The sequence below is a fragment of the Oncorhynchus masou genome, chromosome 24 (assembly GCF_036934945.1).
Source record: "Oncorhynchus masou masou isolate Uvic2021 chromosome 24, UVic_Omas_1.1, whole genome shotgun sequence".
NCBI lineage: Eukaryota > Metazoa > Chordata > Actinopteri > Salmoniformes > Salmonidae > Oncorhynchus > Oncorhynchus masou.
Genome location: NC_088235.1, coordinates 110,719,363 through 110,740,103, shown reverse-complemented (window position 1 = coordinate 110,740,103; position 20,741 = coordinate 110,719,363). Strand labels below are relative to the sequence as shown.

The 20,741-nt window shown below is 47.2% G+C and overlaps 1 protein-coding gene across 3 annotated transcripts in view; it reads right to left on the bottom strand.

Annotated features, from left to right (window-relative positions):
• The window catches only part of rxrgb (retinoid X receptor, gamma b), a 125,280-nt gene that overhangs the window by 650 nt on the left and 103,889 nt on the right, over window positions 1–20,741 (bottom strand). For all 3 annotated transcript variants that reach the window (XM_064936145.1, XM_064936143.1, XM_064936144.1), the window contains exons 5-8: window positions 15,875–16,035; window positions 13,787–13,916; window positions 1,676–1,900; window positions 628–733 (exon numbers count right to left, since the gene is read on the bottom strand). In XM_064936145.1, coding sequence (XP_064792217.1) covers window positions 628–733; window positions 1,676–1,900; window positions 13,787–13,916; window positions 15,875–16,035 — 622 coding nt within the window. The remainder of the gene's footprint in view (window positions 1–627; window positions 734–1,675; window positions 1,901–13,786; window positions 13,917–15,874; window positions 16,036–20,741) is intronic.

Genomic DNA, 20,741 nt, shown 5'->3' with positions numbered 1-20,741 from the left:
TCAAGGAATGGCTCACTTTCCTGTACCTTTTTCCTCATGACCACAAATAAGTGAGAGTGCCCGATAGGTGTCCACAATATTAAAAGGAAAACAATTTCTTTAAAATAAGTGGTCAATTCCAATGAGACAAGGGCAGTGATCAGATTGTATTGGGATGTGTCCCGTCTGTAGCAAGGGTGGGGTCTATTACAATCAGATTGTATTGGGATGTGTCCCGTCTGTAGCAAGGGTGGGGTCTATTACAATCAGATTGTATTGGGATGTGTCCGTCTGTAGCAAGGGTGGGGTCTATTACAATCAGATTGTATTGGGATGTGTCCGTCTGTAGCAAGGGTGGGGTCTATTAAAATCAGATTGTATTGGGATGTGTCCCGTCTGTAGCAAGGTTGGGGTCAATTACAATCAGATTGTATTGGGATGTGTCCCGCCTGTAGCAAGGGTGGGGTCTATTCTAATTGAAGTCAGTCAATTTAGGAAGTGATTTGTATTTGAAAAATTTTGACATAAATAGCTTCTCTTTTTACAGCTTATTGAGAAGCTTATTGAGAAGTCAATTATTGAATTGGAATGTCAGTTGACTTCTTGAATTGACCCCAACCCGGTCTGTATGAGCGGTGAATACTGTACCTGCCGGGTTGGTCTGGGTACTTGGCTTTGGTGTAGGACTCCAGCGAGGCGTAGACCTTCTCCCTCAGCCCTTCCACCTCTGGTGAATTTGACAGGCCTTTTGCATCTGCAACAACAGAACATTTAGAGTCAGTCTGATGCCTTTATATATTCACCTTCTCTCAGAAACGGACTGGCCATAGGTCAGTTCAGGCAAACGCCAGATGGGCTGGTCCATCTTTAGGCCTGTGAGCCTGTCGAAATCGGGATATTTTTGCATGATCATTATTTGGCTAATAATGAGTGCCTGTAGTAAAAGAAAACAAATGGCTGTTGTGTGTGTGTGTGAGGGGGGGGGGGTAGTTATCTATTGTGGCTTCCTTGTCATGGTCATGTCCGCTAACATGAAGACCGCACAGCCCAGACCTCAAGGTCACATCAACAACCTCATTCCTTACCTCATACGCCACACAGTAAAAACACAGAAAAGTCCTTTAACAAACCACTATCATAACTGTTGGTGTAACTAAGTAGACAGGGGTGTAATGCCCATAGGGGCCACAGGGGCACGTGCCCCCTCACATTAACAATAAATATATATTTGATGTAGTTTTTTCTCTCTGTAATACTGCTAGACACTTATACATGTTATGACGTTGGCTTTAACTTCAGCCCAGATCAGTTCCCGATCTCCCAACCTCATAACTAGATACCACAAAAAAACATTTCAGATCTATCAATCAAGTTAGCGTAGCTAGCTTGTCTAACTATCTTAGCTGACATGCCTGCTGGCAAGGTTGGTAGAAAAGCAAGCAATAACTAAATGTACTGAATAAGACGCACATTTAGTTTCTTAAGGAAAAATAACAATCAGTCGGGAGGATACAGACAGCTCAAGAAGTATGCTTAGATATGCACATACGGATGGCTCTAGATTGCAGGAAAAAGCTGAATCAGGTGTTTGAAAAAAATCTAAATTCTCCAACTTAGCCGTCCTCACGTACTTTGTGCCCTTTCAGATTTTTTGGGGGGTGCTTGATGCCCCTTCAAGCAGGTATTATCCACTGACCTGGGTTGAAGAGGACGATGGCTCGTAGGCAACCCAGCTCTGTCTTGTCCATCTGCATGTCTTTCATCTTAGACACCAACTCTGTCAGGACTCTGTCAAAGATGGAGCCCACTCCGGCACTGTGAGCACTACTTCTCTGGACGTGGAGACCCGTGGCCAATAGGATTCCGTCTTTCACCGTGACAGAGCGGTGTGAGAAGGACGCGATGAGGAGCTCGTTCCAGCCTGAACATAAAACAGATAAACACACAGGGATCTTTACTTGGCAACTAACGTCACTGCATGTGAATACTAGTGTTTATCTACTGTTCTCTCTTAATTTCTCTATTTCATCTCTCTCTTTTTCTATCCCTCCCACTTCTCTTAACTTCAAATATTTCCTATTCTCTTCATGCGTCTTTCTCTGTCTCTCTCTCTCTGTCTCGCTCTGTCTCTCTCTGTCTCTCTCTGTCTCTCTCTGTCTCTCTCTCTGTCTCTCTCTCTCTCTCTGTCTCTCTCTCTGTCTCTCTCCCTGTCTCTCTCTCTGTCTCTCTCTCTCTCTCTGTCTCTCTCTCTCTCTCTGTCTCTCGCTCTCCTCTGTCTCTCTCTCTCTCTCTCTGTCTCTCTCTCTCTGTCTCTCTCTCTGTCTCTCGCTCTCCTCTGTCTCTCTTTCTCTGTCTCTCTCTCTCTCGGTTTCCGATCAGGGTCTTCAGCTCATTAGTGATGTGGTGTGATATTTCCTCTACTGCATTTAGGGTTAGTGTTTGAAATATCCCACCAGCAGAGGTCAGCGTTGAGGCGTTTTTCAAAAAGTCACTGTTGGCAATATGTTCATTGTAGATGATGGGAAACTGGTTTATGCAGTGACCAGGTCAGGTTGAATTCTGTTATAGGATGCAACATCAATATGAGAGAAAAAGGTGGCGCTGCAGTGGAAATCAGACATTTTACGGACTCCTGACCAATTCTGCTATTTTGTGTGTGTTTTCTTACACTGATCTTAACTTTTTTTTTTACACATAACATCTCTGCCTTTATTTCCTATGACCGAAAACAGCTTCTGGAGATCAGAACGCAAAAGAGGCAGGCGAGCCAGAACCCCGGCAAGACTATGTTGGCGAGCAAATAATACAAAATACATGTATCATTCAATACACTATTAAATGTACAGAAAAACAAAGACATTGGGATAGGATGGAGACTGTTCTCAACATGTCAACTATGGGATAGGATGGAGACTGTTCTCAACATGTCAACTATGGGATAGGATGGAGACTGTTCTCAACATGTCAACTATGGGATAGGATGGAGACTGTTCTCAACATGTCAACTATGGGATAGGATGGAGACTGTTCTTAACATGTCAACTATGGGATAGGATGGAGACTGTTCTTAACATGTCAACTATGGGATAGGATGGAGACTGTTCTTAACATGTCAACTATGGGATAGGATGGAGACTGTTCTCAACATGTCAACTATGGGATAGGATGGAGACTGTTCTCAACATGTCAACAATGGGATAGGATGGAGACTATGAAGAGCTCAATACGAAAGTGGTCCGACAAAGCAGATGATAAGCTACAATACTTTTTCGCTAGCACAGACTGGAACATGTTCTGGGATTCATCCGATAGCATTGAGGAGTTTACCCCACCAGTCACCGGCTTCATAAATAAGTGCATCGACAACGTCGTCCCCACAGTGACCGTACGTACATAACCCATCCAGAAGCCACGGATTACAAGCAACATCCGCACTGAGCTAAAAGTTAGAGCTGCCGCTTTCAAGGAGCGGGACACTAATCCGGACATTTATAAGAAATCCCACTACGACCTACAACGAACTATCAAACAGGACAAGGGTTGAATCCTACAATGCTGGCTCTGATGCTCGTCGGATGTGCCAGGGCTTGCAAACTATCACAAAATACAAAGGGAAACCCAGCCGCGAACTGCCCAGTGACACGAGGCTACCAGATGGTCAAAATGCCTTTTATACTCGCTTTGAGGTAATCAACACTGAACCATGCATGAGAGCACCAGCTGTTCCAGGCGACTGTGTGATCTTGATCTCTGTAGGCGATGTGAGTAAGACCTTTAAACAGGTTAACATTCACAAGACCGCAGCCAGATGGATTACAAGGATGCGTACTCAGAGCATGTGCGGAAAAGCTAGCAAGTGTCTTCACTGACATTTTCAACCTGTCCATGACCAAGTCTGTAATACCTACATGTTTCAAGAAGACCGACATAGTCCCTGTGCCTAAGAACACCAAGGTAACCTGTCAACAGTACTTTACTATTCATATTTTATTCCTAAACAAAAATAATGTACTTTTTACTCCATAAATTTTCCCTGACAACCAAAAGTACTCAATACATTTTGAATGTTTAACAGGACAGGAAAATGGTCCAATTCACACACGTCAAAATAATATCCCTCATCATCCCTACTGGGTCTGATCTGGCGGACTCAATAAACACAAATGCTTTGTTTGTAAATGATGTCTGAGTGTTCGAGTGTGACCCTGGCTATCCGTAAAATTTTTAAATAAATAATAATAATAATAATTGTGCCGTATGGTTTGATTAATATAAGGAATGTGAAATTATTAATACTTTTACATTAGATACTTAAGTATATTTTAGCAATTACATTTACTTTTGATACTTAAGTATATTTAAAACCAAATACTTTTAGACTTTTACTCAAATAGTATTTTCCTGGGTGACTTTCACCTTAATCACCTTAACTTGAGTCATTTTATATTAAGGTATCGTTACTCTTACTCAAGTATGACAATTGGGTACTTTTTTTACCACTGCCTGTCAAAATGTGACCCGATTCAGGACACTAAGTGTATGTCGCAAGTCACAACTTCACAGGAGAGCCGTTTGAATGTAAACTTTTTAATTTTTTAAAATCAAAATGCGTTTTTTGGGCAGGAATGCCTCCTCGAACATGTTAACTTTCATCTGCCTTAATATCAAACTAGTATGCCATCTGTAAATATGAATACAATTGTTAAATTTACGAGCCTAGTTGGTTTAGCCATAGAAAAGGACAGCAACCTTCCCGCCAGCCATGATTGGCTAAGATAATGAGTGGGCTGGACATGCCGAAAAAAAGAGTTTGGATTGGTCTGCCATATAGCACGCGTCTGTCAATTGGGCCTGGTCAGTATGTCTAGGTAATCGTGTCGAACTCGGCTTTAAAAAAAATGTACCGCGTTGTAAAACTGCATAAACCTAATGTCAAGTTAAAGTGTACTGTTAGCTTGCTAACATTAGCTGGCTGGCTCACGAGCTAACGTTATGTGTATGCTCTTCACTTTCTGGAGGACCAAGTTTTGAAATCAGTGGAATTCAAGTATGATAGCTAAGGAGGTGGAGAAAACAACTGTCTGGATTACATCTTCAAACTAAGGGCAACCATGCATGGCATCAGACAGGAGACATGTCCAACCATGATGTAAGATAGTCTAGCTAGCTACATTTTTAGATATTACACGTTGCCTGTCATTGTGAGGTCAGAGCTTTCAGATCAACTCTACTTATTGGCCAGAGCGTCCAGCGTGCGCTCTGAACAAAAAAGACTCTGAATTTACAAACGGACAATCTGACAGCACAGTTGCAGTAACCAACGCTTTGGATAACATACCAGCCTAACCAGCTCTGCTAGGGCGAGTAATGTTCAGTGAGCTGTCTCTCTCTCTCTCTCTTCGATGTCTGGAAGTAGCTGGCAAGTTAGTACAGAACACTCGGATCAATCCTTAAAGAGATGGGTGGGGCTAAGGCTTAAGAGGGTGTGAACAATGCTGAATGGGTGTAGGCAAAGAAGGGCTCTCCAATAGTGGTAACAAAACAAAAGTGAGTTTACAAGTTGATCACCTTTCAAAGCAAAATAACTTTCCCATTGTTTCCTCATATGCAGTGTATGATATACCATTTTGTAGCTCTGAGTCTCTACTTTTATCCAATGTCAAAAAACAACAGAAATTCTAATTTTGCTACATAAGACCAAAACAAGATGGTGAGTCACAAATGAGTACTGCCCAGTCGCGCTCACATCTGCTGTAGTCATGAAATGCTTTGAAAAACTGTTCATGGCTGTCACGATCGACATATTGACCGAAGCGCAGCGTGGTGTGAATGCATACTTTGATGAAAAGACGAAAAACCACGAAGTACATCTAACTAACTTGTGCAAACATACAACATCACATAGACAATAACCCACGAACCACAATACAAAACAGGCTACTTAAATATGGTTCCCAATCAGAGACAACGACAAACACCTGCCACTGATTGAGAACCATATCAGGCCAAAACACATAGAAACAGACAAACTAGACATGCAACATAGAATGCCCACTCATATCACACCCTGACCAAACAAAACATAGAAACAAACAACGCAAATCATGGTCAGAGTGTGACAATGGCTTACATTACACAACATCATCCCAGACAACCTGGACCTACTCCAATCTGCATACCGCCCAAACAGATCCCAAGATGATGCAATCTATACTGCACTGCACACTGTCCTCTCCCACCTGAACAAGAGGAACAGTTATGTGAGAATGCTGCTCATTGACTACAGCTCAGTGTTGGGCCCTCAGATCCTCAAGAAGTTCTACAGCTGCACCTTTGTGAGCATCTTGATTGGCTGCTTCACCGCTTGGTGTGGCAACTTCTTGGCATCTGACCGCAAGGCGCTACAGAGGGTAGTGCGTACAGCCCAGTACATCAGAGGGGCTGAGCTCCCTGCCATCCAGGACCGGTGTAAGAGGACACGTCGATCCAGAGCATCCCAAACATGCTCAATGGCTGACATGTCTGGTGAGTAATGCAGGCCATGGAAGAACTGGGACATTATTGGCTTCCAGGAATTGTGTACAGATCCTTGTGACATGGGGCCGTACATTATCATGCTGAAACATGAGGTGATGGCGGTGGATGAATGGCACGACAATGGGCCTCATGATCTCGTCACCGTGCATTCAAATTTCCATTCATAAAATGCCAATTGTGTTCGTTGTCCGTAGCTTATGCCTGCCCATACCATAACCCCACCACCACCATGGGACACTCTGTTCACAACGTTGACATCAGCAAACTGCTCGCCCACACAACACCATACACGTTGTCTGCCATCTGCCCGGTACATTTGAAACAGTTGAAAATGCATCCGTAAAGAGCACACTTCTCCAGCGTGCCAGTGGCCATCGAAGGTGAGTATTTGCCCACTGAAGTCGGTTACGACGGCCAACTGCAGTCAGGTCAAGACACTGGAGAGGACGACGAGCACGCAGATGACCTTCTGACAGTGGTTTCTGACAGTTTAACCATCTGACAGTTTAACAGTTTCTGACAGTTTAACCAACCATCTGAGATGGTTTCTGACAGTTTGTGCAGAAATTCTTTGGTTGTAAAAATGCTCAGTTTCATCAGCTGTCCGGGTGGCAGATGATCCCGAAGGTGAAGAAGCCAGATGAGGAGGTCCTTGGCTGGTGTGGTTACAAGTGGTCTGGACTACCTGACATGATGACTCCTTGCTGTCCCCAGTCCACCTGGCCGTGCTGCTGCTCCAGTTTCAACTGTTCTGCCTTATTATTATTCGACCCTGCTGGTCATTTATGAACATTTGAACATCTTGGCCATGTTCTGTTATAATCTCCACCCGGCACAGCCAGAAGAGGACTGGCCACCCCACATAGCCTGGTTCCTCTCTAGGTTTCTTCCTAGGTTTTGGCCTTTCTAGGGAGTTTTTCCTAGCCACCGTGCTTCTACACCTGCATTGCTTGCTGTTTGGGGTTTGAGGCTGGGTTTCTGTACAGCACTTTGAGATATCAGCTGATGTACGAAGGGCTATATAAATAAATTTGATTTGATTTGGTCTGTGGTTGTGAGGCTGGTTGGACATACTGCAAAATTCTCTCAAACAACATTGGAGGTGGCTTATGGTAGAGAAATTAACATTCAGTTTTCTGGCAACATCTCCAGTGGACATTCCTACAGTCAGCATGCCAATTGCACTCTCCCTCAAAATATGAGACATCTGTGGCATTGTGTTGTATGAAACAACTGCACATTTTAACGTGCCCTTTTATTGTTCCCAGCACAAGGTGCCCCTGTGTAATGATCATGCTGTTTAATCAGCTTCTTGATATGCCACACCTGTCAGGTGGATGGATTATCTTGGCCAAGGAGAAATGTCTCACTAACAGGGATGTAAACAAAATTGCGCAAACATTTAGAGAAATAAGTTGTTTGTGCATATGGAACATTTCTGGGATCTTTTATTTCAGCTCATGAAACATGGGACCAACAGTTTACATGTTGTGTTTATATTTTTTTGTTCAGTGTATCCAATTAGGTCCCTGGACTATCTGCATTGACCCGTTTTCACTAACTCTATTGACCCATCACATACACTGCTGCTACTGTTTATTATCTATCCTGTTGCCTTGTCACTTTACACCTACCTACAGTACCAGTCTATAGTTTGGACATACCTACTAATTTCTTTACTTTTACTATTTTCAACATTGTAGAATAATAGTGAAGACATCAAAACTATAAAATAACACATGGAATCATGTAGTAACCAAAAAAAGTGGTAATCAAATTGTCATGTCTTGTTATGTCTGTTCCTGTCCTTTCTCTTCACTCTGTCTCTCTCTGCTGGTCTTTTTAGGTTACCTTCTCTGTCTCTCATTCTTAAGCTGTTCTACATCTCCCCTAACTAGCTCATTCACTCTTTCTCACCTGTTCTCTCTTCCCCCTCTGATTAGGTCTCTATTTCTCTCTCTGTTCCTGCTACTTTCAGTGTCTGATTCTTGTTTGTGTTTTTGATGCCAGAAGCAAGCTGTCGTCTCGTTTGCTTCCACCTTGTCCTATCCTGTCGGAGTCTGCCTGGCAGGTGCATCCTGCACTATACTACGTTCTTTTTGTTCCATTGTCAACGTTGGAAGAGGATTTATGCCATTCCTGTTTTTTCATTAAAGAACTCTGTTTTCTGTTATAACCGCTTTTGGGTCTTCACTCAAGTACATAACAGAAGAATCAGACCAAGAATGGACCCAGCGGCTCCGGACCCTTTTCACTCCGCCGTCGAGATCCAGGGAGCGATGCTAGGCAGACACGAGGAGGAATTGTCTGCTGCTCGACATGCCGTTGAGACCCTGGCCGTCCAAGTCTCCGACCTCACAAGACAGGTTCACCAACTCCACCTCGATCCACCGCCCACTTCCAGGGTTTCCGAGTCTCCGGAGCCCAGGATCAACAACCCGCCCTGTTACTCTGGGGAGCCCACTGAGTGCCGCTCATTCCTCACTCAGTGTGATGTGGTGTTCTCTCTCCAGCCCAACACTTACTCCAGGAGCGCAGCCCGCATCGCCTACGTCATTTCTCTCCTTACCGGACGGGCGCGTGAGTGGGGCACGGCAATCTGGGAGGCGAGGGCTGAGTGTATTAACCAGTTTCAGGACTTTAAGGAGGAGATGATACGGGTCTTTGACCGTTCTGTTTTTGGGGAGGAGGCTTCCAGGGCCCTGTCTTCCCTATGTCAGGGGAATCGATCCATAACGGATTATTCTATTGAGTTTCGCACTCTCGCTGCCTCTAGTGACTGGAACGAGCCGGCTTTGCTCGCTCGTTTTCTGGAGGGTCTCCTCGTCGAGGTTAAGGATGAGATCCTCTCCCGGGAGGTTCCTTCCAGTCTGGACTCCTTAATAGCCCTCGCTATTCGCATAGAGCGACGGTTTGATCTTCGTCGCCGAGCTCGTGGAAAGGAGCTCGCGTTCTCCGTTGCTCCCCTCTCCACATCACTGCCACCTGCCGCATCACTGCCACCCTCCTCCGCCGGCTCGGATGCTGAGCCTATGCAGCTGGGGGTATCCGCATCTCGGCCAAGGAAAAGGAACGGAGAATCACCAATCGCCTCTGTCTCTACTGCGGCTCCGCTGGTCATTTTGTCACCTCATGTCCAGTAAAAGCCAGAGCTCATCAGTAAGGGGAGGGCTACTGGTGAGCGCAACTACTCAGGCCTCTCCTTCTGGATCACGCACTACCTTTCCGGTCCATCTCCGCTGGCCCGGTTCATCTGCTTCCTGCAGTGCCTTGATAGACTCTGGGGCGGAGGGCTGTTTTATGGACGAGACCTGGGCTCGGGAACATGACATTCCTCTCAGACAGTTAGGGAGCCCACGGCCTTGTTCGCTTTAGATGGTAGCTCTCTCCCCAAGATTCAGCGTGAGACGCTGCCTTTAACCCTCACTGTCTCTGGTAATCATAGCGAAACCATTTCTTTTTTAATTTTTTCGTTCACCTTTTACACCTGTTGTTTTGGGTCATCCCTGGCTAGTGCGCCATAACCCTTCTATTAATTGGTCTAGTAATACTATCCTATCCTGGAATGTTTCTTGTCATGTGACCTGTTTAATGTCTGCTATCCCTCCTGTTTCCTCTGTCTCTTCTTCACAGGAGGAGCCTGGCGATTTGACAGGGGTGCCGGAGGAGTATCACGATCTGCGCACGGTGTTCAGTCGTTCCAAGGCCACTTCTCTCCCTCCACACCGGTCGTATGACTGTAGTATTGATCTCCTTCCGGGAACTACTCCCCCCCGGGGTAGATTATACTCTCTGTCGGCTCCCGAACGTAAGGCTCTCGAGGATTATTTGTCGGTTTCGCTCGACGCCGGTACCATAGTCTCCTCCTCTCCCGCCGGAGCGGGGTTTTTTTTGTTCAGAAGAAGGACGGGTCCCTGCGCCCATGCGTGGATTATCGAGGGCTGAATGACATAACAGTTAAGAATCGTTATCCGCTTCCTCTTATGTCTTCAGCCTTCGAGATCCTGCAGGGAGCCAGGTTTTTCACCAAATTGGACCTTCGTAACGCCTACCATCTCGTGCGCATCAGGGAGGGGGACGAGTGGAAGACGGCGTTTAACACTCCGTTAGGGCACTTTGAATACCGGGTTCTTCCTTTCGGCCTCGTTAACGCTCCAGCTGTCTTTCAGGCACTAGTTAACGACGTCCTGAGAGACATGCTGAACATTTTTGTTTTCGTTTACATGGACGATATCCTGATTTTTTCACCGTCTCTCTCGATTCATGTTCAGCACGTGCGACGCGTCCTCCAGCGCCTTTTGGAGAACTGTCTTTATGTGAAGGCTGAGAAGTGCACTTTTCATGCCGCCTCTGTCCCTTTTCTCGGTTCCGTTATTTCCGCTGAGGGCATTAAGATGGATCCCGCTAAGGTCCAGGCTGTCATTGATTGGCCCGTTCCTAAGTCACGCGTCGAGCTGCAGCGCTTTCTGGGCTTCGCTAATTTCTATCGTCGTTTCATCCGTAATTTCGGTCAGGTGGCAGCTCCCCTCACAGCCCTTACTTCTGTTAAGACGTGCTTTAAGTGGTCCGTTTCCGCCCAGGGAGCTTTTGATCTTCTTAAGAATCGTTTTACATCCGCACCTATTCTTGTTACACCTGACATCTCTAGTCAGTTTGTTGTTGAGGTTGACGCGTCAGAGGTGGGCGTGGGAGCCATTCTTTCTCAGCGCTCTCTCTCTGACGGCAAGGTCCATCCTTGCGCGTTTTCTCTCATCGCTTATCACCGTCAGAACGTAACTATGATGTTGGTAATCGCGAACTGCTCGCCATCCGCTTAGCCCTAGGCGAATGGCGACAGTGGTTGGAGGGGGCGACCGTTCCTTTTGTCGTTTGGACTGACCATAGGAACCTTGAGTACATCCGTTCAGCCAAACGACTTAATGCGCGTCAGGCTCGTTGGGCTCTGTTTTTCGCTCGTTTCGAGTTTGTTATTTCTTATCGTCCGGGCTCAAAAACACCAAGCCTGATGCTTTATCTCGTCTCTTCAGTTCTTCTGAGGTCTCCACCGACCCCGAGGGGATTCTCCCTGAGGGGCGTGTTGTCGGGTTGACTGTCTGGGGAATTGAGAGGCAGGTAAAGCAAGCACTCGCTCACACTCCGTCGCCGCGAGCTTGTCCTAGGAACCTTCTGTTCGTTCCCGCTCCTACTCGTCCGGCCGTTCTTCAGTGGGCCCACTCTGCCAAGTTAGCCGGCCACCCCGGCGTTCGGGTACGCTCGCTTCCATTCGCCAGCGTTTCTGGTGGCCCACTCGGGAACGTGACGCGCGTCGATTTGTCGCCGCTTGTTCGGTCTGCGCGCAGACTAAATCTGGGAACTCTCCTCCTGCCGGCCGTCTCAGACCGCTTCCCATTCCCTCTCGACCGTGGTCTCACATCGCTTTAGATTTCATCACCGGACTGCCTTCATCAGCGGGGAAGACAGTTATTCTTACGGTCGTCGATAGATTCTCTAAGGCGGCTCATTTCATTCCTCTCGCTAAGCTCCCTTCTGCTAAGGAGACGGCTCAGATCATTATCGAGAATGTTTTCCGAATTCATGGCCTTCCGTCTGACGTCGTTTCCGACAGAGGTCCGCAGTTCACGTCTCAATTTTGGAGGGAGTTTTGCCGTTTGATTGGGGCTTCCGTCAGTCTCTCGTCCGGCTTTCATCCCCAGTCTAACAGTCAAGCCGAACGGGCCAATCAGACTGTTGGTCGCATTTTACGCAGTCTTTCTTTTCGTAACCCTGCGTCTTGGTCAGAACAGCTCCCCTGGGCAGAGTACGCCCACAACTCGCTTCCCTCGTCTGCTACCGGTCTATCTCCTTTTCAGAGTTGCCTCGGGTACCAGCCTCCGCTGTTCTCATCTCAGCTCGCCGAGTCCTGCGTCCCCTCCGCTCAGGCTTTTGTCCAGCGTTGCGAGCGCACCTGGAAGGGGGTCAGGTCGGCACTTTGCCGTAATAGGGCGCAGACTGTGAGGGCCGCTAATAAGCGTAGGACCAAGAGTCCTAGATATTGTTGCGGTCAGAGAGTATGGCTCTCCACTCAGAACCTTCCCCTTAAGACAGCTTCTCGCAAGTTGGCCCCGCGGTTCATTGGTCCGTTCCGTATTTCCCAGGTCATTAATCCTGTCGCAGTGCGACTTCTTCTCCGCGCTATCTTCGTCGCGTTCACCCGGTCTTCCATGTCTCCTGTGTTAAGCCCGTTCTTCGCGCCCCGCTCGTCCCTCCCCCCATCCTTGTCGAGGGCGCACCCATCTACAGGGTTCGTAAGAATTTGGACATGCGCCCTCGGGGCCGTGGTCATCAGTACCTAGTGGATTGGGAGGGGTACGGTCCTGAGGAGAGGAGTTGGGTTCCCTCTCGGGACGTGCTGGACCGTTCGCTGATCGATGATTTCCTCCGTTGCCGCCAGGTTTCCTCCTCGAGTGCGCCAGGAGGCGCTCGGTGAGTGGGGGGTACTGTCATGTCTTGTTATGTCTGTTCCTGTCCTTTCTCTTCACTCTGTCTCTCTCTGCTGGTCTTTTTAGGTTACCTTCTCTGTCTCTCATTCTTCAGCTGTTCTACATCTACCCTAACTAGCTCATTCACTCTTTCTCACCTGTTCTCTCTTCCCCCTCTGATTAGGTCTCTATTTCTCTCTCTGTTCCTGCTACTTTCAGTGTCTGATTCTTGTTTGTGTTTTTGATGCCAGAAGCAAGCTGTCGTCTCGTTTGCTTCCACCTTGTCCTATCCTGTCGGAGTCTGCCTGGCAGGTGCATCCTGCACTATACTACGTTCTTTTTGTTCCATTGTCAACGTTGGAAGAGGATTTATGCCATTCCTGTTTTTTCATTAAAGAACTCTGTTTTCTGTTATAACCGCTTTTGGGTCTTCACTCAAGTACATAACACAAATCAAAATATATTTGAGATTCTTCAAAGTAGCCACCCTTTTGCCTTGATGACATCTTTGCACACCCTTGGCATTCTCTCAACCAGCTTCATGAGGATTTGTTTTTACACCTTTATTCAACTACGCCAGTCAGGTTAAGAACACATTCTTATTTACAATAACGGTCTAGGAACAGTGGGTTAACTGCCTTGTTCAGGGGCAGAATGACAGAGTGTTTTACCTTGTCAGCTCGGGGATTCGCTCTTGCAACCTTTCGGTTACTGGTCCAACGCTCTAACCACTAGGACACCTGCCGCCCCACACAGCTAATTCCAACTAACAGAAATATAAAAACAAATGATGATAATTAAGTGTTCTGTACCTGCTCGTAGTAGAATAACCTGGTCGTCCAGGGGCAGCTCTGAGAAGTGAGGAATCCTCTTGGCCCACTCCACCAGGGTGAACAGCTGTTTGTCTGCTGCCTGGCAGATGTTGGTGACTGGGTCGTTTGTCTGGACAGAAGATACAGAGAGTGTAAGATACAACATATCTGAATCATGTTCCATCTTTTGTATTAATATTAAATGGATCTCAATTACAGGAGGCAGATGCTCTCTCAATTACAAGAGGCAGATGCTCTCTCAATTACAGGAGGGAGATGCTCTCTCAATTACAGGAGGGAGATGCTCTCTCAATTACAGGAGGGAGATGCTCTCTCATTTACAGGAGGGAGGTGCTCTCTCATTTACAGGAGGGAGGTGCTCTCTCATTTACAGGAGGGGGATGCTCTCTCAATTACAGGAGGGGGATGCATTTACAGGAGGGGGATGCATTTACAGGAGGGAGGTGCTCTCTCATTTACAGGAGGGAGATGCTCTCTCAATTACAGGAGGGAGGTGCTCTCTCATTTACAGGAGGGAGGTGCTCTCTCATTTACAGGAGGGAGGTGCTCTCTCATTTACAGGAGGGAGATGCTCTCTCATTTACAGGAGGGAGATGCTCTCTCAATTACAGGAGGGAGATGCATTTACAAGAGGCAGATGCTCTCTCAATTACAGGAGGGTGGTGCTCTCTCATTTACAGGAGGGAGGTGCTCTCTCATTTACAGGAGGGAGATGCTCTCTCATTTACAGGAGGGAGATGCTCTCTCATTTACAGGAGGGGGATGCATTTACAGGAGGGAGGTGCTCTCTCAATTACAGGAGGGAGATGCTCTCTCATTTACAGGAGGGGGATGCATTTACAGGAGGGAGGTGCTCTCTCATTTACAGGAGGGAGGTGCTCTCTCATTTACAGGAGGGGGATGCATTTACAGGAGGGAGGTGCTCTCTCATTTACAGGAGGGAGATGCTCTCTCATTTACAGGAGGGAGATGCTCTCTCATTTACAGGAGGGAGATGCTCTCTCATTTACAGGAGGGAGATGCTCTCTCAATTACAGGAGGGAGGTGCTCTCTCATTTACAGGAGGGAGATGCTCTCTCATTTACAGGAGGCAGATGCTCTCTCATTTACAGGAGGGGGATGCATTTACAGGAGGGAGGTGCTCTCTCATTTACAGGAGGGAGATGCTCTCTCAATTACAGGAGGGAGATGCATTTACAGGAGGGAGATGCTCTCTCATTTACAGGAGGGAGATGCATTTACAGGAGGGAGATGCTCTCTCAATTACAGGAGGGAGATGCATTTACAGGAGGGAGATGCTCTCTCATTTACAGGAGGCAGATGCTCTCTCATTTACAGGAGGGGGATGCATTTACAGGAGGGAGGTGCTCTCTCAATTACAGGAGGGAGATGCTCTCTCAATTACAGGAGGGAGATGCATTTACAGGAGGGAGATGCATTTACAGGAGGGAGGTGCTCTCTCATTTACAGGAGGGAGATGCTCTCTCATTTACAGTCCTTAAAATCACATCAAATTTATCAGAAAAACAGTATAGACATTTTAATGTTGTAAATGACTATTGTAGCTGGAAACGGCTGATTTTTAATGGAATATCTACATAGGCGTACAGAGGCCCATTATCAGCAACCATCACTCCTGTGTTCCAATGGCAAGTTGTGTTAGCTAATACAAGTTTATAATTTTAAAAGGCGAATTGATCATTAGAAAACCCTTTTGCAATTATGTTAGCACAGCTGAAAACTGTTGCGCTGATTAAAGAAGCAATACAACTGGCTTTCTTTAGACTAGTTGAGTATCTGGAGCATCAGCATTTGTGGGCGGTAAATTAGTTAATAGACCAATAAGAAAGAGAGTTCCAAACCTCTCTGCCAATAACAGCTAGTTTTCAGTTTTCCCTCTCATCATTCCGAACACTCCCAGACAGTCTTAGCAAAATTCTTGCTTGAGAAAAAGCTATTTGAAGCAGTCACAGTAAGGTACTTAATTGTTACCCAGAAATGATTTGATAATGAGATTAAAACAGTTGCCTTGCACCTTTAAGAAACACCTCTCTATGTCATCCTTACCGAGTTGCCAGGGCCTTCGTCTGCTGATGTCTCTGTCTTGGGCTCCACGGCAAGCTCTGCGTCCAGAATCTTATCGACGGGCATCTCCTCATTAAAGCTACTGGTGGACTCCACCTCGTTCTCCCCCCGCTCCCTCCCCCGCTGCCTCTCCTCCTGCACCGCTGCATGGAGTCACAGGACCAATGTTAGAGGTTTCTGTAAGTCAACTGAACAGATCACATCCACAAGCATGACACTCGTGGTGCAACAAACACACCAGACAATCCACAACAATGAAAGATTCATGCCAATCTGTCAGACATTCCACAACCATTCCAAATGGACACAGAACAGGGAAACATATTGGACACATTTACCACGCGAGAGCACAACACAGCCTGTTGAGTCCACTGGTCCCACTCACACAGAACTACCCTACGCCTCCACTTCTTTCTCCTCTCTCTCTCCAGATGACATCCTGTGACTAGTGAGATCTGGCCACCCAACAACCTGCCCACTCGATCCCCATCCCCTCCTCCCTTCTTCCAGACCATCTCTGGAGACCTTCTCACTTCCCTCATCAACTCATCCCTGACCACTGGCTGCATCCCATCTGACTTCAAAATGGCCCGAGTCATTTCCCTCCTCAAGAAACTAACACTCGACTCATCTGATGTCAAAAACTACAGACCTGTATCCCTTCTTTCTTTTCTTTCCAAAACACTTGAGCGTTCTGTCTCTGATCAACTCTCTCGTTATCTCTCCCAGAACGATCTTCTTGACCCTGACCAGCCAGGCTACAAGATGGGTCACTCAACCAAGACTGCTCTTCTGTGTCAACACTGCCCTTCTCTGTGTCAAGACTGCCCTTCTCTGTGTCAAGACTGCCCTTCTCTGTGTCAAGACTGCCCTTCTCTGTGTCAAGACTGCCCTTCTCTCTGTCAGGGAGGCTTCGTGGGCTATACAGGATGGTAAGGTCTGTTGATTTCCCTCTAGTGGTGTAGATCTTCGTGGGCTATACAGGATGGTAAGGTCTGTTGATTTCCCTCTAGTGGTGTAGATCTTCGTGGGCTATACGGGATGGTAAGGTCTGTTGATTTCCCTCTAGTGGTGTAGATCTTCGTGGGCTATACAGGATGGTAAGGTCTGTTGATTTCCCTCTAGTGGTGTAGATCTTCGTGGGCTATACAGGATGGTAAGGTCTGTTGATTTCCCTCTAGTGGTGTAGATCTTCGTGGGCTATACAGGATGGTAAGGTCTGTTGATTTCCCTCTAGTGGTGTAGATCTTCGTGGGCTATACTCAGCCTTGTCTCAGGATGGTAAGGTCTGGTGATTTCCCTCTAGTGGAGTAGACCTTCGTGGGCTATACTCAGCCTTGTCTCTGGAGAGTAAGTTGGTGGTCCCTTGATATCCCTCTAGTGGTGTGGGGGCTGTGCTCTGGCAAAGTGGGTGGGGTTATATCCTGCCCGGTTGGCCCTGTCCGGGGTTTCGTCGATAAGAAAGGAGAATTACACCCGATATAACAGACTGACCCTAGCCCCCCGCAACATAGACTATTGCAGCATAGATACTGGAGGCTGAGACAGGGGTGGGTCGGTGGGTGGAGTGGGTCGGGGGTGGGTAGAGGCTGAGACAGGGGTGGGTCGGTGGGTGGAGTGGGTCGGGGGTGGGTGGAGGCTGAGACAGGGGTGGGTCGGTGGGTGGAGTGGGTCGGGGGTGGGTGGAGGCTGAGACAGGGGTGGGTCGGTGGGTGGAGTGGGTCGGGGGTGGGTGGAGGCTGAGACAGGGGTGGGTCGGTGGGTGGAGTGGGTCGGGGGTGGGTGGAGGCTGAGACAGGGGTGGGTCGGTGGGTGGAGTGGGTCGGGGGTGGGTGGAGGCTGAGACAGGGGTGGGTCGGTGGGTGGAGTGGGTCGGGGGTGGGTGGAGGCTGAGACAGGGGTGGGTCGGGGCACACTGTGGCACCATCGCAGAGAAGAGCATGTTGCGGGGGGCTAGGGTCAGTCTGTTATATCTGGTGTAATTCTCCTGTCTTATCTGGTGTCCTGTGTGAATTTAAGTATGCTGCCTCTAATTCTCTCTCTCTCCCGGGGGACCTGAGACCTAGGATCATGCCTCAGGACTACCTGGCCTGATGACTCCTGGCTGTCCCCAGTCCACCGGGTCTGCTGCTGATCCAGTTTCAAATGTTCTGCCTGCGGCTATGGAACCTTGACCTGTTCACAGGACACGATACCTTGTCCTGGACCTGCTGTTTTCAACTCTCTCTCTCTCTACCGCACCTGCTGTCTCGACCTCTGAATGCTCGGCTATGAAAACCCAACTGACATTTACTCGGCGCAGGTCTTGACTACTGCAACTCGCTGTTGGCTGGGCTGCCAACTTGTGACATCAAACCCCTGCACTTATCCAGGACGCTGCAGCCCATCTGGTTTGCAATCTTCTCAAGTCACCCAGCTCCTTCGCTCTACTAGGTTCCAGTCGGAGCTCACATCAACTACAAGACCATGGTTCTTACCTACGGAATAGCAAGAGGAACTGCCCCATCCATACCTTCAGGCTATGCTCAAACCCTACACCCCAGCCCCAGCACTCCACCTCAGGTCTCTTGGTCCTCCCACCCCTACGGGTGGGCAACTCACTCTCAGCCCAGTCCAAGCTGTGCTCTGTCCTGGCACCCCAATGGTGGAAAAAGCTTCCCCCCTGTAGTTAGGACAGCAGAGTCCCTGCCCCTCTTCCCGAAAATATCTGAAACTCTTCAAACAGTATCTTAAATAATCCCCACCCCCCCCACCTGAACCAGCACTTGACCCCCTGCTTTCTAGCTCTGACTCTATTACTCTACTGAGGGAAAAGGTCATTTCTATGCCTGTGATATGTGGTTGTCCCACCTAGCTATCTGAAGATGAATGTACTGACTGTGATATGTGGTTGTCCCACCTAGCTATCTGAAGATTAATGTACTGACTGTGATATGTGGTTGTCTCACCTAGCTATCTGAAGATTAATGTACTGACTGTGATATGTGGTTGTCTCACCTAGCTATCTGAAGATGAATGTACTGACTGTGATATGTGGTTGTCCCACCTAGCTATCTGAAGATGAATGTACTGACTGTGATATGTGGTTGTCCCACCTAGCTATCTGAAGATGAATGTACTGACTGTGATATGTGGTTGTCCCACCTAGCTATCTGAAGATGAATGTACTGACTGTGATATGTGGTTGTCTCTCCTAGCTATCTGAAGATGAATGTACTGACTGTGATATGTGGTTGTCTCACCTAGCTATCTGAAGATGAATGTACTGACTGTGATATGTGGTTGTCCCACCTAGCTATCTGAAGATGAAGACACTGTGATATGTGGTTGTCTCTCCTAGCTATCTGAAGATGAATGTACTGACTGTGATATGTGGTTGTCTCTCCTAGCTATCTGAAGATTAATGAACTGACTGTGATATGTGGTTGTCTCACCTAGCTATCTGAAGATGAATGTACTGACTGTGATATGTGGTTGTCTCACCTAGCTATCTGAAGATGAATGTACTGACTGTGATATGTGGTTGTCCCACCTAGCTATCTGAAGATGAATGTACTGACTGTGATATGTGGTTGTCTCACCTAGCTATCTGAAGATTAATGAACTGACTGTGATATGTGGTTGTCTCTCCTAGCTATCTGAAGATTAATGAACTGACTGTGATATGTGGTTGTCTCACCTAGCTATCTGAAGATGAATGTACTGACTGTGATATGTGGTTGTCTCACCTAGCTATCTGAAGATTAATGTACTGACTGTGATATGTGGTTGTCTCACCTAGCTATCTGAAGATGAATGTACTGACTGTGATATGTGGTTGTCCCACCTAGCTATCTGAAGATGAATGTACTGACTGTGATATGTGGTTGTCCCACCTAGCTATCTGAAGATGAATGTACTGACTGTGATATGTGGTTGTCTCACCTAGCTATCTGAAGATTAATGAACTGACTGTGATATGTGGTTGTCTCACCTAGCTATCTGAAGATGAAGACACTGTGATATGTGGTTGTCTCTCCTAGCTATCTGAAGATGAATGTACTGACTGTGATATGTGGTTGTCTCACCTAGCTATCTGAAGATGAATGTACTGACTGTGATATGTGGTTGTCCCACCTAGCTATCTGAAGATGAATGTACTGACTGTGATATGTGGTTGTCTCATCTAGCTATCTGAAGATTAATGTACTGACTGTGATATGTGGTTGTCTCACCTAGCTATCTGAAGATGAATGCACGAACTGTAAGTCTTAAATGTAAATGTAAATGTAAGTCTCTCTGGATAAGAGCCTCTGCGAAAAGACTCAAATGTAAAATGTAAACATACCACACATACCAATGAATACCTAGACATTACAGATCCACCCCCAACACACTACCCAGACATTACAGATCCACCCCAACACACTACCTAGACATTACAGATCCACCCCAACACACTACCCAGACATTACAGATCCACCCCAACACACTACCTAGACATTACAGATCCACCCCCAACACACTACCTAGACATTACAGATCCACCCCAACACACTACCCAGACATTACAGATCCACCCCAACACACTACCTAGACATTACAGATCCACCCCAACACACTACCCAGACATTGCAGATCCACCCCAACACACTACCCAGACATTACAGATCCACCCCCAACACACATTACAGATCCACCCCCAACACACTACCCAGACATTACAGATCCACCCCCAACACACTACCCAGACATTACAGATCCACCCCAACACACTACCTAGACATTACAGATCCACCCCAACACACTACCTAGACATTACAGATCCACCCCCAACACACTACCTAGACATTACAGATCCACCCCAACA